Consider the following 20036-nt stretch of genomic DNA (forward strand, 5'->3'; position numbering starts at 1 on the left):
TTGGGTCAACTTTCTTAATGATTCTTAAAGCAGCTTTTCAGTACACAAATTTTAAAAGCTGCTTTAAAAAGCAGTAAGAAAATTGACCCAAACGAAGCCTAAATCAACACCTACATATTAGGAAACAACCGAAATCAGTACACATTTAGGAAATAGAACTCAATTGGGATCACCATTGCGAACATACTTTTCATTGAAATTTGAACTGTGAAGGGGGTTGTTTGGTTGATTGTATTCAAAATACTTATCTTTCAATATGTTAAACAAAATATTATAATTTTTAGGAGTTATTTATTGGAATAAAATTATTTTTTTTTTCTGTTAGGTTACATTGAAAATGAAAGTAATAAACTAATTTTTTTGGTTTGTTAGGATATGTCTAAAATGTCTTGGAAGTTATTGTTAAGATTTTGATTTTGATCATTGTATATATTCATAATAAGCTCTCATATTAAGGACTTAAGAGTGGGGGAGAAAAACTTTTACTTTGCATCCATTTTACTTGAGTGAATCATTATACTCTGTTAAAAACCCTGCAATAAAACTCATGCCAAATGAACGCTTGATGAGGTGGGTAAAATAAAGCTTCCCAAGCACAAGTGCATAATACATCCCGATTTTGATTAGTCTACCCATAAAAGGGGGACCTAAATGATTTTTAAGTAGAATTTTTTGGGGAGTATGACATTACTATTTACTTGATGCCATACACCTTCATAATCAAAACTTTTGTTTTCCTTTTACTTTACAACTTTGCAATTATACACTCTCGAAATTGAAAATCTGTAGTAAAACAATGTAAAACATTACTTAAATCAACTTGCTTGTCTTAAACAGTCTCAAATCAACTTTCTTGTATAGTCATTAAGATCTCTATCACATACGTTCCCATGTTAATATTTATTTATTTATGGAAGTGCTTACTGGATAGAATAATCCTCTATCATCCAATCTGATGAGGACATCAGTCAGAGATTTCGACATGTGTACCATCGACAGAATTGTAGATCGACGGCTACGATTCGGAGCCTTTACTTTTGATATATTTTATGTTTTGTTTTGCATTTCAGTTTTCCTACTTTACCCTTATGGGTAGTGAGTATTTATTATAACCCCGAAGATATTTGAGTCTTTCTTCTTGTCTTTGTTATTGTGACCTATATATAGAGGTCTTTTGTTTTGTATGAGGTTAATGACGAATTAATAAAATTTCATATTTTGAGTTATTGTTTGTGATCTCTTGAGAGGAGAGGTGAAGCCTAGGGAGGCTCAAGCAAAGTACACAACAGCCCTTCGGTTGAGCTCTTGGTTTTTTTGTTCTTTTCTTTTTCTTTCTTCCCCACTACTGGCCCAATCAATTCCCCTCCAGCAACCCACCCGTCGGCCAAGCATCCCCTCCCTAGCGCCCCTCTTACCACCTCCATCCCGTCGGCTCACCACCCCCTCTCCAAGCAGCCGGCAACTTCCCTTACCAGCCCCACCGCTGACTTCCACCCTTCCCCACCATCGGATTCCCCATAAGCCCCCCTAGTTGTCGCCACCCCATCATTAAGTGGGATTTTCAAATTCAATTGGCTCCTAATTGCTTTCCTAAAATATCCCAATGGCAATTAGGAAAGAGTTCTTATTTGAATTTAATTAACTTTTGAATTTCAAATACTTTTTGTATTTACAAGTTCTAATTTAGGAAAGATCTTAAATCTAGGTCTAATTTAAATTTAAATTAGATTTGATTTAATATCCCATTTTTAAAATTAAATAGCTTGTTTTGGAAGCTTTTTAATTTCTTCCCAAATCCTCTCCCTCTCTCTAAATACCGCAGGCCCCCCTCTTACCCATGCCGCCTCTCTCCCCGCTTAAATCTCCAAGCACAAATTAAATCTTAACAATCCCCTCTAACCGCCGCCCCTCCTCCCCTTGCCTATTTGGAGTGATTTTGAATTTCAAAATCTTTTCTTTCCCTACCCTAAAAAATTTGAAATTAATTTCAAATTTTCCTAAACTATCCTTTCCTCTTCCCTCTCCCAATCTCTTTGAACCCTATCCTCACCTAGCTGAATCTTCCCCTTACCTCTCACTCTCATAACTTCTTCTCCGCCAACACAAATTCTTTCGAAGGTCAAGTCCAACAAGCTGGCGTCGCCGCCATGAATGGCTGACTATGAAGTCGGCCACGGGTTTGCATACAACTCCCAAGGATAAATCGACATCCTTCAGTCGCCCTTCTTTGATCCAAACTGGGAATTCGAAGATTGAAAGCTACGTATATCGCATGCTATATCATCTCGCCGAGACGATCGACGAGCAACGACCAACTGGAGAGTGGCAAATCTTCGGACGACCATTAACTTCCCCTCCTCCGGCTACTTCTCCGATGAACAATACCTTAAGCGTCATTTGTCCCGTGGTGGCATCACTAGGGTTACATTTAATCTTTCTCTGCTAAACACCATTTTTAGGAGCGAGAGTGAGGGAACTCAGAGTGAACATTTCTAATTGTTAAGCCGTAGATTTTTTTTTATTCATTGTCGTTAGCTTTGCTTATTTATTTTGTTGTTATTTGCAAGTATCCTTTTAATCTCGTTTGTAACCGTATGCTATTACATGACTTCTAATTGAAAATTCAAGAATTTAACTTGGTGAAACATAAGGTTTACAATTGGCAAAGTTTTGTTCAAATTATTATTAATTTAACAAAGCAATTCTTGTTTTCATACATGTTTCACATCATATTGGTATCAGAGCATGGTTCATGTAGTAGCATGTTTTAGGGTTTGACTTAGAGTTTGTCCTAGTATCATTTAAGCTTAGTTCTTGCAAAACATTTTATTTAGAAATTTAATTTTCTAGTATTGTTTGTTGTCTATTACATTTTAGCATCATTTAGAAGGAATTAGGTGAATTGGCATATAGAATTAGGTGCTGGACTTTATACCTTAGTATCCTAAATTGTCACCTAGCATATTCCAATGAACTCGGAACAAATTCAGCGAACTTTAGATCTAATCGTAGGACAACTTGGAACCATTACCCAACAGATTAGAGAGACCCAAGTTGACTTAATTGAATTTCGCCGTCAAGCTGAGGAACATCTAGATCATATAGAAAGGATAGGAAATTATCCTCTTTACATTCCATGTAGACCACCTTCACCTTATGTGGAAGAAGGTCGATTCGAGGACATTCCACCTCAAGATCCTTACCACTGTAACAACCCCATGCCTTGTAGGGAACCTGTAGATCCTACTTGCGGAGACAAAGATGCTCAACTACTTAAAAAAATCCGTATAGATGCCCCTTCCTTTGATGGCACCTTAGACCCCCAAGTCTTTCTAGATTGGCTTAAAGGTATGGATAGCTATTTTAAATGGTACAACATTTCAGAAGCAAGAAAAATGAGATTCGTTGAAATGAAGTTGACTGGTAGGGTTAGTCAGTACTGGACTAACCTAAAACATATGTGCAAAACTCGAGGAGAATACCTCATCACTGATTGGAGAACAATGAAACAGGAGCTCACACAAAAATATCTCCCTCCCTACTACCTAGGCTTTTAGATCGTTGGAATAGGTTGATCCAAGATAGTAAGCCAGTGAACAACTGTATATCTGCTTTTGATGATTTTATGATCTGCTATAGTGGCGAGGAGACCACTACCATTGCCCAACTCCTTTCCATGTTTAGAGCTGGACTTAGGGAAGACCTTAGGAATGAACTATTTTATAGATGAATTATTACACTTGAAGCTGCTTGTAGTCTTGTGTTAGACCTAGAAGAATTTAAGAATCATGCCTACTCTAGGAACCAAGACTCCCAACCTAACGCTTTTAAACCATCCTCTAATCAACCTCAAAATAAGCCTTCTAGACCCATGACTGGTCGACCCACTGCTGGAATTACCCACCGCTGGACAATTCCAACCCCGCCCTGACTATAAAAATAAAACCCGTGAATGGGAGAAACCCAAAACCCTGTGAGAACTAAATATTTTAGGTGTCATGGGTATGGACACATTGCCTCTCAATGTTCCATCCCCTATAAGGTAATCATAATCGAAGAAGTTATCGATAAGGAGGATGAACCCGACACCGAACTAGTTCATCACATCGATGACGAAGAAGACTTCTTTTGTGATGAAGACACTGCTGTAATCCACTGTTTGTAAAAGATAGATCCCTTAGATCTACAAGCTATTAGATATGCCTTATCACAACCTAAATTGAACGACGATTGGCGTAGAACCTCCATGTTTCACACATTCACTAAAATCAGTGACAAGAACTGTAAAGTTATCATCAATAGTGGAAGCTGTATTAACGTCATCTCTTCTGCAATGATCTCTACATGCACCTGAAAACAACTCCGCACCTGAATCCCTACAAGGTCACTTGGATTAACTCAACCGCTTTGGAAGTGAAAGAAAGGAGCCTTATCCCCATTGAGTTTGTGGGAAATAAAGAAAAGATTTGGTGCAATGTGTTGACTATGAATGTTGGTCAAATCATCCTTGGATATCCCTGGCTGTTCGATAACGATGTTCATCTATAGGAGATTTAACACTTGCGTGTTCAAGCACAGTGGTAAGAAGATTAAGCTTTTGCCCTCTCAACACAAATCTACTAAGGTGGATATAAAACCCAATCCACTGAAACTCAGCCCAATCCTAAACCTATTAAATGCTAAAGACCTGAATACTGAACTAGTGTTAGGTTCACCCCTTTACACCTTAGTAGCTCAGGAAGTAAGTGCGGATCCGGAAGAACCTATCCAAAAAGAGGTTAAGCCCTCGAAACCTTTGCTGACTTATTCCTAGAAGATTTACCCAACCAACTGACACCTCTAAGGGACATCCAATACATCATTATTGTGCTTCGACGCCTCAACCACACAAGGTCCACCTTTGCCTTGCCATACTCTGACTGCTCCGACCACTCAATCGCTTCGTCTCTACCATCGGCCTTGTCTCGCCAGCCCAAACCGCGCTACTTTGCTTCGCCTTTGTGGGTCGGGTCGGGTCAACTCGTAACCCGCGCGAGTCGGGTCGAGTTGAAAATCTAGACCTGTTTGTAAAATTAGGTTGGGTTCGGGTTGACCTGTTTAGACCCGGGTCAACTCTGGTTCAACCCGAACCTGACTCGCCTACCCGTTTTGATAGCCTTAGGAAAATTGCGTTTAAAACTAAAGATGGATTATACGAATAGACGGCTATGCCTTTTGGTATGAGTAACGCACCAAGCACGTTTATGTGAGTTATGACCCAAGTTCTCAGACCCTTCTTAGGAAAATTCGTAGTAGTCTACTTTGATAATATTTTGATCTATAGTAATTCGATAGACCAACATCTGAATCATATAAAACAAGTTTGTGAAGTTTTGAGGAAAGAGCAATTATATGCTAATCCTAAGAAGTGTATGCTCCTCACTAATAATGTGACTTTCATTGGATTTATTATATCCTCTCAAGGCATATCTGCTGACCTTGAGAAAGTGTGAGCAATTAATGAGTAGCCCGAACCAAAGAATATCAAACATGTTAGCAGTTTTTATGGATTGGCCACATTCTATCAGAGGTTATTAGAAATTTTAGCACTATAGTGGCCCCGATAACAGATTGCCTAAAGAAGGGAGAATTTCAGTGGACCACTACCGCCACTAAAGCCTTTGAAAAAATACAGAGACGAATGGTAGAAGCCCCGGTTTTGAGACTACCCAACTTTTCTAAAGTCTTTGAAGTAACATGCAATGCTTTAGGCATTTGTATAGATGGAGTCCTATCTCAAGAAGGACACCCAATCGCTTACTTCAGCAAGAAATTGAACAACATCAGGCAACGATACTCCACCTATGACAAAGAGTTTTATACCATTATTCAATCCTTTAGGTATTGGAGATATTGCCTACTCCCTCAAGAATTTGTTATCTTTTCGGATCACGAAGGATTGCGATACATTAATTCCCAAAAGAAACTCAATGCCCGATATGGTCGTTAGGTTGAATTCCTGCAAGAGTATACTTACATGATCAAATATAAAGCAGGATCCGAGAATAAAGAAACTGATGCTTTAAGCCATCAGATGATGGTTACTCGTGAGATGAGGGCTGAAGTAATGGATTTGAGTGCATTAAAGAAGATTACAAAGATTGCCCTGACTTTAAGGACAGTTATTTGCTACTAACTGCTGGAAGTGAATGTATAATTCATTATTTATTCTTGGACGATGGATATTTATTCAAATCCGAGAAGCTCTGCATCCCCAACACGTCTCTTCATGAATACCTTATTTGGGAATTACATGTTGCTGGATTAGCTGGACATTTTGGTCAAACAAAAACTATCGCTGCGGTTGAAAATCGATTTTACTGGCCTAATATTAAGCTTGATGTTAGTAGGTTAGTGAAGTGGTGTCATACTTGTTAATTGGCCAAACAAAGGAAGCAAAACACAGGCCTCTATACACCACTCCCCGTGCCCAACTGCCCATAGCAAGACGTGAGTATAGATTTCGCCCTCAGACTGCCCAAGACCGTTAGAAAACATGATTTTGTATGTGTGATAGTCGAGCAATTCTAAAAAATGTACACTTCATTCCCTGCTCTAAAACTTTTGACGCCTCCCACATTGCAAAATTATATTTCGATGAGGTAGTTAGACTTTACGGCCTTCTGAAAACCATAGTGTCAGATATAGATGTTAAGTTCACTAGTTATTTTTGGAAGTCTTTATGGCACAAAACGAGTACCAAACTCCAATTTTTCACTACCTTTAACCCACAAACAATGGGCAAACAGAAGTCATGAATAGGAGCTTCGGCAACCTCCTAAGACCTTGGTAGGTGAACACATTAGAGATTGGGATTCCAAGTTACCTACAGTTCAGTTCGCTTATAACAACTGTGAATTGAACCACGAGTCTGAGTCCAGTTGAAATTGTATTCAGGTACCAACCTAGACATCCTATAAACTTAATCCTCATAGGTCCTAAGTAAAGTACATCTGAGTCTGCATCTGCATTTGCATCACATCTACTATAATTGCATAAGAAAATTTACAAAAAGATAGAACAAAGCAATGTTAACTATAAACTTAATGCGGATCTCAAGAGACAATTCAAAGAATTTGAAGTTGGAGACCTTGTAATGGTTCAAATTCGTCCAGAGAGGTTCCCACAAGGGACCGTTAAAAAGTTACAAGCGAGAAGCGCATGACCTTTCAAAATAACATAAAAAATAAATAGTAATGCTTATATGCTAGTCCTTCCTGACGGTTTTAACATTAATCATATATTTAACATCGAAGATCTTATAGACTTTGAGGGTCCAGAGTTTAACCCCTCTAATCCACAAAATAATGAGCCTCGTGTGAACCTACCTGGTGAGAAGCCCGACCTATCTCCACTCCCAAAATCCATATTTTACCCAATGCGGAGAAGATTAAGGCAATACTTAGTGATGATATTATTTCCGCTAAAGACGGACGCCAAAGGTAGGTAATTCAATGGACTGGGAAACCAGAGACTGAGAACAAGTGGATCGACCGTGATGAGCTATAAAGATTGGACCCCGATCTGCTAGAGTGGTACGAGAATTTTAGAGATGCTTACTCGATGGGGTCGAGCTTCCTCCCACCTGGGAAGAATGATAAGGACATCAGTTAGAGATTTCGACATGTGTACCATCGACGGAATCGTAGATCAACGGCTACGATTCGGAGCCTTTACTTTTGATATATTTTATATTTTATATTTTATTTATTTTGCATTTCAGTTTTTTTCCTACTTTACGCACATGGGTAGTGAGTTCTTATTATAGCCCCGAGGGCATTTGAGTCTTTTTTCTTGTCTTTATTATTGAGGTATATATATAGAGGTCTTTTGCTTTGTATGAGGTTAATGATGAATTAATAAAATTTTCAGATTTTGAGTTCTTTTTTGGGAGCTCTTGAGAGGAGATGTGAAGCCTAGGAGAGGCTCAAGCGAAGTACCCAACAGCCCCTTCGGGTGAGCTCTTGGTTTTTCGGTTCTTTTCTTCTTCTTCCTTCGTCATCACTGGCCCAACCAATTCCCCTCCAGCAGCCCATCCGTCGGCCAAGCATCTCCTCCCTAGCCTCCCTCTTGCCACCTCCATCCCGTCGGCTCACCACCCGCTCTCCAAGCCGCCGACAACTTCCCCTACCAGCCCCACCGCCGACTTCCACCCTTCCCCTCCACCGAATTCCCCATAAGCCCCCTAGTCACCGACTACCCCATCATTAAGTGGGATTTTCAAATTCAATTGGCTCTTAATTGCTTTCCTAAAATATCCCAATGGCAATTAGGAAAGAGTCCTTATTTGAATTCAATTAACTTTTGAATTTCAAATACTTTCCGTATTTACAAGTTCTAATTTAGGAAACTTTTTAAATTTAGGTCTAATTTAAATTTAAATTAGATTTGATTTAATGTCTCATTTCCTAAATTAAATAGCTTGTTTTGGAAGTTTTTTAATTTCTCCCAAAATCCTCTCCCTCTCTCTAAATACCGCCGCCCCCCCTCTTACCCATGCCGCCTCTCTCCCCACTTAAATCCCAAGCCCAAATTAAATCTTCACAATCCCCTCTAACCGCCGCCTCTCCTCCCCTTGCCTATTTGGAGTGATTTTGAATTTCAAAATCTCTTCTTTCCTTACACTAGAAAATCTGAAATTAATTTTAAATTTTCCTAAACTATCCTTTCCTCTTCCCTCTCCCAATTGCCTTGAAACCTACCCTCACCTAGCCGGAATCCTCCCCTTAACTCTCACTCTCATAACTTCTTCTCGTCCAACAAAAATTCTATCGAAGGTCAAGTTTAACAAGCCGACGTCGCCTCCATGAATGGCCGATCTTGATGTTGACCATGGGTTTGCATACAACTCCCAAGGATAAATCGAATTCCTTCAGTCGCCCTTCTTTGATCCAGACTGGGAATTTGAAGATTTAGTTAAAAGCTACGTAAATTGCATGCTATATCATCTCGCCGAGAAGATCGACGGGCAACGACCAACTGGACAGTGGCAAATCATTGGTCGACCATCAACTTCTCCTCCTCCGGCTACTTATCTGATGAACAATACCTTAAGCGTCATTTGTCCCATGGTGGCATCACTAGGGTTACTTTTAATCTTTCTCTGCTAAACAACATTTTCAGGAGCGAGAGTGAGGGAACTCAGAGTGAACATTTCTAATTGTTAAGCTCTGTATTTTTGTTATTCATTGCCGTTAGTTTTACTTATTTATTTTGTTGTTATTTACAAGATCATTTTAATCTCGTTTGTAACTGTAAGCTATTACATGATTTCTAATTGAAAATTCATGAATCTAATTTGGTGAAACATAATGTTTACAATTGGCAAAGTTGTTCAAATTTTTATTAATTTCACAAAGCAATTATTGTTTTCATACATGTTCACATCACAATCCATCTCAAACACATGTCCAGATTGTTTTGCATATGGTTATGGTGGATTGATGACATTTAGGTTTAGTTTGGGACGGCTTTCTTACTGCTTTTAAAGCAACATTTTAATAGAAAAACTAAAAATTTTTTTCTAAAAAGCTGCTTTAAGAAACAGTGAGAAAATTGTGCCTTAATCTACAGGAAATATAAATTTTAACAATTCAAACTAAACAAAATTTAGTAGTTTAAGCTCTTTTTTATGTATTTACAATAGCCCCGAGTTAAATTAGGTTATCACGTATTTCATCATTTCATCCTTTTTTTTTTAGGTATTGAATCAGATTGTTTTTGAACTTCCAGCAGAGCACCCTTTAGCTGAGACAAGGCCACTTAGTGAACTTCTTGGCCATACCCCTGCTCAGGTTATTTTCAAGATATTATTGCGTGAAGCTTCCAGTATGATACAATCTTGAATTCTTGATATATTTCACTAATTACACTTCCGACTTGGCTGAACAAGAAAAATTAAACCTTTGCCTCATTTAAGTAGATTGACATCCAACATCCGCCCCATATATATATAAGCTTAAATATTATGTTGTTTTTTATCATTTTATCTCTCAATTTTATATGGCGCTTTATTTTAACTTTTTTTTTCACTTTAAACCACAAACCAAAGCATGGTAACGTCATTTACTCTCAGGTATTCGCTGGTGCGACTCTGGGGTTCATCACCGCTACAATCGCATACCACATCAAGAAAGCTGCGGGTCTATCGTGATATAATATTATACTTCAACTGCTAGTTCCCCAAAACTTGGATGTAAAAAGGCTTTACTAAACAAAGCCTTTTAATTTAGTGGTTTCTACCATTTTATTGTTGCATTACTACACTTAATTGAAAGCCTATTACACATTACATTTCAAGTTCAACAGTTAAACTGTTTTGGAGATGAAGTTCCGCAACCTTTTATTTCATACAAATACCCCCGTAAGACTCTTTAGAACATTAGAAATGAAGAACTGTAGCCTATAGATCGGCCTTATTCCAAGACAAGCCTAAAAAGATAAAGACCAATGCATTATTCTGCTTCAGATAATCAGAGGCTGGATCCTTCCCTAGAATGGTGGATGACAATCTGGTTATATGCATCCAGTGTCAGGAAATCGTCAAGCTCGGCAGCCATGCACTGTCGTACGAAAATAGAACAGGCTTCTTTAAACATCCCACGCCGGAACTTCTCCATCCCAACCTCCCTCTCAATTCTTCCCATCTCCTCCTCAACCACTCTTGCAAACAGCTCCGGCGTCAGTGCCAGCTCCACTCTCTCGGCGTCCAGCAAAGCTTTATACCTGTAAAAATATCATGTTTTTAGAAAGTAAACCTTAAAAACAACCTAAAAACTTATTAAATATCTTTCGGAAACTATTTTCCTTAAAAAAAGTTACAGGACCACGTGATTTTGGCATCGGAAATATGATTTACTTATTCCGCAATAAAAAAGATAACAAATTATTTAATAAAAAAATAATAGAATAAATTATTTGTTATCGTCTTACATATGTTTTTTTGTTGTTGTTTTTTTTAATTTTAATTGTCTTCAATTTTTTATTATGTTAAAAAAAATTCCGTTGATTATGCGCTATTCGTAACAGACGTTTTTCATCGCTATTTAGTTAGATTAATAAAATTGATATTATTGGTTAGACTTAATTATTTTTTATCGGAATTGAGTGAATGAATAATATATGCTTCACATTAAAAGAAGATAATAATATATATTTATAAGAAAAAATAACCGAACAAAATTTTGTTTTTTCATCTATCTTGACGGATTATCTTATTTCTTTAATTAAAATGTGCTTTTAATCAATTCTATTACAACTTTTATCTTTTGCTATATATTCTTCCTTTTTTATTTTATTGCACTAAAGTATAGTAAGAAGGGATTTTTTTTTACTTAGATTTGTAATGAATGAATTGATTAAAACGGTGAGGAAAACCTGATCCACTGCCAGTTCTGCACGCGGCTGATTTCAGCGGTCGCTGCATCTTCCATGAGGTTATAGAGCGGGACGGACCCCGTCCCGGTGAGCCACGCCGCCATGTACTGTATCCCCACCCTCGTGTTCAGCCTCAACCCCTCAATCGTCCTTCTCCCCCGCGGCCTCTCAAGCAGATCCTCCTCACCAATCCCCGCCGCGTCCTCCCTCCTCATCACCCCAATCAAATTCTCCCTCCCCGCCAAACCCTCCTCAAACACCGTCCCAATCTCCCCAATCAGCCCTGGATGCGCCGCCCACGTCCCATCGTGCCCCGCCCGCACCTCGCGCAACTTGTCGCTCCGCACGGCCTCGATCGCCTTGGCGTGCGCGGCGGGATCACCGCGGATGGGTATCTGCGCGGCCATGCCACCCAAAGCGTGGACGCCACGGCGGTGGCATGTAAAGATGAGGAGATGAGAATAGGAGCGCATCATCGACTGCCACATGCCAACCGAGACGCGGTCGGGAAGGAGACGGTCGGGATGGGCGCGGAGGGTTTTGACATAGCTGAAGATGTAATCCCAGCGACCGCAATTGAGGCCAGCGGAGTGAGAGCGGAGCTCATAGAGGATCTCGTTCATCTGGAAGGCGGCGGGGAGGGTTTCGATAAGGACGGTCGCGCGGATGCTGCCGGCTGGGATGGAAGCGGATTCTTCTGCTCGGTTGAAGACGTTATTCCAGATTCTGGCTTCCCTGCAAGCCCGGAAATGGTGACGGGCGTGGTTAGCTTTTCATCAATTCACAGTCAAATTTTATTCTATAAGCTAAGTTAAAGTTTAAAAAATTACTACAATAAGTTTATATTAGGCGGAATTTTTGAAAAGATCACGTTCACGCTTAATTAAGTATAAGAAATGTAGATTATCACAAATTAAAACGATACAAAACGTAAAACAGGATCCGGATTTTAGGCCTAAGGGAGAAAACAAGAAAACTCAAAGCTAAATTCGATTTTTTCAGAAAATTGAAAACATCATTGCGTTTTCTATAGAAAACGGAAATCCGTTTTGAATTTTATGAGAAAACTGAATTTAGGTTTGCATTTTCTTCGATTAATTCCCCCGCTTTTCATTTCTGCACTCCTCATAACCACCAACTTTGCCGGCCGGTCGCGCTAATCACGCAACTAGTTCGTCATTTTTTATTCCTTTGGGTGCTATAAAATTAACCAGATCTCGACCGAAGAGTGCAGCTAAGTCTGAGAGAAATTAGATAGAATTCAGAAAGAAAACTGAGTACCATAGTAATATCTCTTATTACATAATTTAATAATAATAAGATTAAATATTAATTTTAAAAAAATAATTATGGTATATTAGTAAGTAATATTATAAATTTAAAACGGCACATTTATTTCTATGAAGCTTTACAATATGCGCAAAAACACTTATAGATGTCCGACCAAGCTAGCTATAATATTAACAATGAAATAGATGGATGACATAATGCAATGGAATTCACTTTGCAAAATGCAAAAGTTAAAAAAACGCTTTTGCTGTAAAAGTAATTGTTTTTTTTTAAAATAGAATATTTGTATCTTAATTAGACCTGTTTTGAATATTGGACCGGATCAGCTGGTTTGACCAGTTAAATCATGAATTGGTAATATGGCCAGTTCGATTCGCCTTAAAAATTGGCTCAACATCAAACTGGGGTAAACCGGTTTAAATCGCTAGTTCAATCGGCCAATCATTGAATCAGTTCCGATTTTTAAGAACCGGCCGGTTAAAATGATATCCTATTTAAATAATTAAATAAATGATGATCAATCCACCAACAATGCATCTTAAGCATATGCGAGCGACCAACTATGTACTTTAGCTTCCAATACTACATTCAAGGATCACACTCATTTATGCCTTACGGTAGTGGATATCAGGTTTGCTTCTGAAGCACGTGTGCTTCGTGAAAAGCTTGAACCAGTCCTGCCCACTTATGAGACCATAAACAACGGGACTAGTGAAAGCTCGTGCGAGGATCCGAATGCACTTGACTATCATAATTACATCGAATATGTGGTCGTCACATTCCCTGACCGGGCATGAAATTCTTCAAAACAATATAGTGTAGAATGCTGAAAATTTAGATGTCATGCTCGCAAATAATGAGTTTGTATAATTTATACGCACAAATAAGGAGTAGGACGCTTCTGATTCTATTGATGGTCCAATTGGGTGTCACAAGGAGAAGTTGGAGGTCATCATTATTGATCATTTGTATGAGGGAATGACATTCGGTAGACAGGAAGCACTTTAATGTGCTTTAATTGTTGATTAGTAATAAACATGGAGTATAAAAAAGACATGCTCTAACAAGCAATGACTAACTATCACATGCACTCATTATGACCCCAGAACATGACCATGTCTATGATGCCTTCCTTCTTCCAAGAATAAGTGTCTTGGTGGAGTACGAAAGATTTCATTGATATTTGGTTATCATATATGCACACATCTGGAGATGTTTGTCGCTCATCATAACTGCACATCGAATTTTATATGCTACTACAGAAGTGTTGTACTTCAAAAATAGCTAGATTTCAAACCGAGAGAGATAATTGCATGTATTAAGGGCGAGTTTAAAATCAAGGTCTCATACATGAAGGCATGGGATGAACGGAGAAAAACTATTCATTCAATTTTTGGGAGTTTTGAGGAGTCCACCTCACTGTATAGACGGAAGCATTATGATTTACTACTCCTGGATCTATTTACAACACTCTAGTTTAGCTACATCGTTAATTTCAAAGGCATCTTCTGGTCATTCAACCCAAGCATATGAATATTTATAGCTTAAATCAGAATTTACATTTAATTTTTAATGGAAATCATTGCTAATTATGTATCACATGCATTGATTATTTCCTATGCACTAAAGAAATTGTCGAGGCATCTATTAGGAGTCACAACGAGCATGCAAGCTCAATGAAGCAAGGTTATGATGAGATAACATGGTTATCTAGACGAGTGGAGCAATCAATATTTATTGATTATAATGCTCCTTATGCCACTATTCAAACTAAGTTGCATTCACAAGATCACCAAAGATGTGATCAGAGACATTAGGGTCCTAGGAGATCTACGGGCTAATACTCCAACCTTGCAAACATCAGAACATTATTGAACCCTTATATCAGGGACTAATCTTCTACGGTAGTCCATGTATGCAAGATCAACTGATTATGTTAAGTCATATACAAATACAGGAGGAGGGCCGACAATAATGTTGGGAGAAGGCCCGTTAGGTGGAGTAGGTGTAGGGGATGAAATATTTTGATCAACATTAGGATAACACTTACACCACATGCGAATCTTTAGAGATTGCATGTCCTTCGTACGAAATGAGTATTCCCACTTAGATGGCCCCCTTTAGTTTACTAGCATATCCAACTCGCAGAACTTACTTTTCCAACATTCTCAACCAGACGTAGTTGCTGCACATGAAGAGGAAAAAGAGGTGCATGAAGAAGATCAACTATATAGGAGACTTAGGCACGGACTTACTTGATATACCCCTAGCACAGATGTCATCCCATGGAGGAATTTGAAGTTTCATTAAAAAAAAACTAATAATGTGACTCTTTGAAACTTAAATATTTGTTAAATTTATAATATTTATATTTTTTAAAAGGATGTTTTCAACCTATGCTTTATATACCATGAATAATATGGTAATATTTATTAATTTGTTTTTAAGAAAGAAAAAGAACACACATAATTATCTTATTATTATGGACAGTCAAGCCGTAAACTATTCAAGAATTAAGATATAATTCTTGAAAACACAAGAGATGCAAAACACACATTATTACACTATAAAAAAACAACTTGTTCGGGTTTACTGTACATTTTAAACCAATTTCCACTGTCTGCTTGTTGGTTAAGCAAGAAATTAATGCACACTTGTAACTAACTTTGCATCTGACAACATTATTGCAGTATTCAAACTGTCACTATAGTGCTTGCGAGTCTATCTCAACTTTCTTATACCCGAATAATTTTTCACACTTATGCAAAATGAAAAAATCCTACTTATCCTAGTTGCTAGAAATGAACACTTTGTATAACTTTATGTTCAAAGTTTTAAACTTTCACTAACAAGTCTATAGTACCTCATTTGGAGAAAATGAAGCCTCACAAGATGTCCGTCTTCTTAAACATTTATTCTTCACCTATTTCTAGGGGTGTCAATTTTTGTCACGACCCGAAACCCGACCTGAACCCGACCCGAAAAAATCTGGGTTCGGGTCAACCCGAACCCGAAACGGGTCGGGTTCGGGTTGAACAAATCAACCCGTTTTAAAAATCGGGTCGGGTTTGGGTTGACCCAGCAACCCGAAATTGACCCGAAAGTGACACAAAAAACTAATATTTGACCCAAAAATCGAGATTGACCCGTTTTTGACCCGATTTTGACCCGAAAATCGAATATTGACCCGATTTTGACCCGAAAATTAGCAATTTTAGGTCAACTTCGGGTCATTCGTGCCGGGTCGGGTTGACCCGGACCTGAATCGGGTCGGGTTCAGTTCCGAAAACCTGACCCGTTTTTAAAAATGGGTCGGGTTCGGGTTGACCCGAACAGTGCCGGGTCAGTTCCGGGTTTGACCCGAACCCGACCCGCTGACCCGAATTGACACCCCTACCTGTTTCCATCCAACTCCTATACAAAACTCTCCACCGTTGTCATTATGTGTGACCATGGCCTTCGAATGTGGCCTCCAAAGCGGTTCATCTAGAGCTATGTCTCAATTATGGGTGTAGAACAAAAAATCTCATTTATCATAACCTTCATCTCTAGCAGAGAATTTAGGCTACTAAAAATATATTTGCTCAATCATATACTTCCTACTATGATTCTTGCCTTCTCTTGTTCAGGACAATGATTCGACATAGTTGACGTGCAAGGAAAATTCTAATATGAGGCTAGGATAGGAATACATATGAGATGGTTTAGAAGCACTTATGTTGTGTGGGTATTAACAACACTACGAAGCTTATATAGAACCATTTATATCATTAAGATTAAACTTTTATGGAGAAACTTAACTCAATAGAGAATTGATAGATGTAATTCAATTCTATATTTATGAAAATGATGTTTAATTAACTCATCTGAAAAGTTTGACTAGCCAATTGAAAGCTTATCTTTGTATGTCAGTATAATTGATATGACATAAATTTCGAGTGACAATCTTACTTGTGTGCTCAGAAGTACCTGAGAAATTCATATGCTAGGTAGAGTTTAATGTGATATTATAGGGACTAAGTAATGCTTTGTATTTCAGCACAATCTATTTTATTTAAGACTTCATTAAGCAACTAATTCTCCCTTCTTTTGCTAAATACTTTATGGCTAAGCTCCTCCTTTTTAATTAATTATTCATTATGCTCATTTTCTTAAAAACAACAAACCATCAAATTATATGTATGCATACTATTTTTTAAGCCTCTTTCAGCTAATAAACATTATAAAACTTAAAAAAAATTCAACACGCGCGCGCGCACACGCACACACGCATATATATATATATATATATATATATATATTCTAAAATATTAATTATTTCTATTTTTAAGCATAATTAAATTAGTTATGCAATAGTTTTAAATAAAGTCAAATGAAACCTTTTAGGCTCTTTAAGTTCACCAAAGTAATTAAAATTGCTCAACTCCCTCTCTACTCTGATCAACAAGAAGGATATCATTGGTAAAAAAACATACAATATAAAAATATAAAATATTTTACTAATTACTATGTTTTACAGAAAACCAAATACCATTTTGTGTTTTCTTAGGTTTTCTAAGAAAACCAAATATTGTTTAGCGTCTTAGAAAATGTAAACAATTATAACAATTTCAGTATAAATTATGATGATCTTTATAGAATGACTCGGACTGACGATATTAAATAAATAAGATTGATAATAACACGTAAAATAAGATTTATAAGAGAATTAGATATTAAGGATTAATTAGAAGCATACATCCTATAAGTGTTATAAAATAAGTATAAGAGTTTTTTTTAAAAAATTTTAATTTATATTTACCTTAATATTTTATAAAATAAATTTCAAAAGATTTATCACTAAACTTAGGGGATTTCTAAGATAAAATCCTATAAAATGCTCTCCATTAATACGTAAAAATGTTCAAAATAATTGATATGTGTATATATCATCTAATTTTTATTAGTAGGAGGGGAATTATTTTTATTAACATAATCATAGTTCATGAGTCATGAGCCATGTGTTATCTATTGGAATAATTGAATTATTTGATAATACAATTATATTATTGAATATTATAAATAATTCACTCAATGTTATCAGATTTTAATAAGAATAATAATAATAATAGTACAAATACTGTGATTCTTGAGTAATTTAATTATATTTATCTAATAATTTTCTTATATTGCGATGGTATGTATGTAAATCCTCCAATTGCTTACCTGGAGTGTTCCATTTTTGGGAGATAGAAGAAGGGACCAAATCCCTGGCCCTGGTTAGCCCGGTAAGCGGCGCAGTTGTGGAAGAAGAAGAGCCCGAAATCGACGAGGCAGCCGACGGCGGGCTCGCCGTCAATGAGAATGTGACCCTCCTTGAGGTGCCAGCCTCTTGGCCGGACGAAGAGCTTGGCCGTCGTCTCGTTGAGCTTATAAACCCTCTTCCTCTCCCTATCCTCAAAGCTTATGGTTCCGTTGACGGCATCCCTGAGGTTCACCTGCCCCTTCATGAGGTTCTCCCAGTTTGGCGATAATGCGTCCTCGAAATCAGCCTACCATAGAACAAGAACGAAATTCATTTAACAGTAACAAGGTTCCGTCAATGTAAGTCACATATATATAACGTGCTGATTACTGCTTCTCGAACTGCCTATTGAAATTAAGGCCTTTTTCATGGGTAATAAGCATATCCATCATCAAATTAAGCTACCATTGCTTAATAGATTTAATTAATTTCTTAATTATATATGTGCAGGCGTAAAAAAATTTAATTTGCACTTGATCAAATTTAATGACTAATATTTAACTAAATCGATATTGAATTGAGTCAGTTTATAAGCAGGCTTAGCTCAATTAAAGAAAAAAAGGATCGAATCGTAAATAATGAGTTGAGCTCGCTGAACCGCGCGATTCTCTCGCACCTACACATATATCCCAACTTGAAATTATTTAAAGAATGCATACTCTTAAATGTCTTTATCGACATGCCTTGGAATTTTACAAGACTGTATAAATTTATCCATATGGTCAATATTTTATTCTCTGAATAATTATTACCATGTAATATTATGAAGTCCTTTGATAATAAAAGCATTAGTATGAAAAATCTTCAACAAAAAATAAGAGCTGCTAGTTTACTGCACGCCACAAATAGTTATACGTACAATCACGGTATGCAACATACCATGAAAACCTTAGCGCCGGAGTTAAGCGCGTTGATGACCATCTTGCGCTCGACAGGTCCGGTGATCTCTACCATCCGGTTGGCGATGGGTGGCGGCACCGGCGCACACACCCAGTCGCTCTCCCTGATGAACCGGGTGGCGGGGTCGAACCCAGGCAGCCCCCCGGCATCGTACCGCCGCTGCGCCTCTCGCCGGCTCTCCATCGCGTGCCGGATCTGCCTCCTAAACTGTCTCTGAAGCCCGGCAACGAACTCCAGGGCATCCCGCGTCAGGATCTTTGCGAATTCTTCATCGTAGCGCCCGCGGACGTCCACACCCTCCGGCGCGTCGTAGTAACCCGCCAACTTCGAGGTTGTCATCACCATTATGGGAGCAACAAGAAGTTATTTGGTTTCTGATTAGTAATCTGCAGTGTAGGGGAGTGAAGGCGAGAGTTTAGCTATTATCACTGACCAGGTCAGTCTAGAAGGTTTGAACCGATGTTGGATAGATAGGTTGACGCTTGGATCTTTATCCATTAAGCCTTGGGAAGAGATGTTGACGTCACGAAACAGCTGGCCGTAGTCTTGGGATGTGGATGGATAGAGTTTTTGGCGGCGGATATGAATGAGAAGAGTAGACGACAAAGCTATCATTCAGCTGAAGTAGGAGGAAAACTTCTGTTGTTTTCCGATGATATTAGATAAAGTTATCTTTAAATTTCTTCCACTTCATCTTTGTTATTTGTTTTTTTTTTTTTGAGACATTTAGGCCATTTAAGGCAAACTCACACACACAATGCATACATAAGGTGAGCTGTGTTTGTTATTTGTTTCGTCTTTGTTATTTGTTGTTGATAATTCTTTTATATAGATTTATTGCGTGCTGAAAAAAAAAAAAATTATCATAGTTTTATGCGAAAATCAAGCACACAAACATATATGAAATATAGGGGTGAAGCATTCATAAAAGACACTAATTTTTTACATGGAAATCCCAAAAATGGAGAAAAACTATGGGGTCATGCACAGTTTAAATGAATCCATTAGTGTTTGCAGTTGATTACAAATAAGGCACCTTTTTAGGGGGAAAGCCTTGACTTGATGCAACCAATATACATTATATAGAGTGCATTACATGATAGGAATTGGAAGAATTAGTACTGGCATGTTTGTTTGGTTGGGAGGA

The 20036-nt window shown here is 37.8% G+C and overlaps 1 protein-coding gene and 1 pseudogene across 1 annotated transcript; one reads left to right on the forward strand and one right to left on the reverse strand.

Annotated features, from left to right (window-relative positions):
* LOC110110218 overlaps positions 1–10192 on the forward strand; it is a 40023-nt pseudogene extending 29831 nt beyond the window's left edge.
* A 177-nt stretch (positions 10193–10369) lies between these two features.
* On the reverse strand, positions 10370–19234 carry LOC110110216 (malate synthase, glyoxysomal). The gene is made up of 4 exons (XM_020841597.2): positions 18869–19234; positions 17911–18236; positions 11416–12150; positions 10370–10764 (listed from the first exon to the last, which is right to left on the reverse strand). The coding sequence occupies exons 1-4, from the start codon at positions 19232–19234 to the stop codon at positions 10512–10514; spliced, it is 1680 nt and encodes a 559-aa protein (XP_020697256.1). The 3' UTR covers positions 10370–10511.
* Between the last annotated feature and the right edge of the window lie 802 nt (positions 19235–20036).

This window comes from Dendrobium catenatum, unplaced genomic scaffold (genome assembly GCF_001605985.2).
Source record: "Dendrobium catenatum unplaced genomic scaffold, ASM160598v2 fragScaff_scaffold_1446, whole genome shotgun sequence".
Classification (NCBI taxonomy): Eukaryota; Viridiplantae; Streptophyta; class Magnoliopsida; order Asparagales; family Orchidaceae; genus Dendrobium; species Dendrobium catenatum.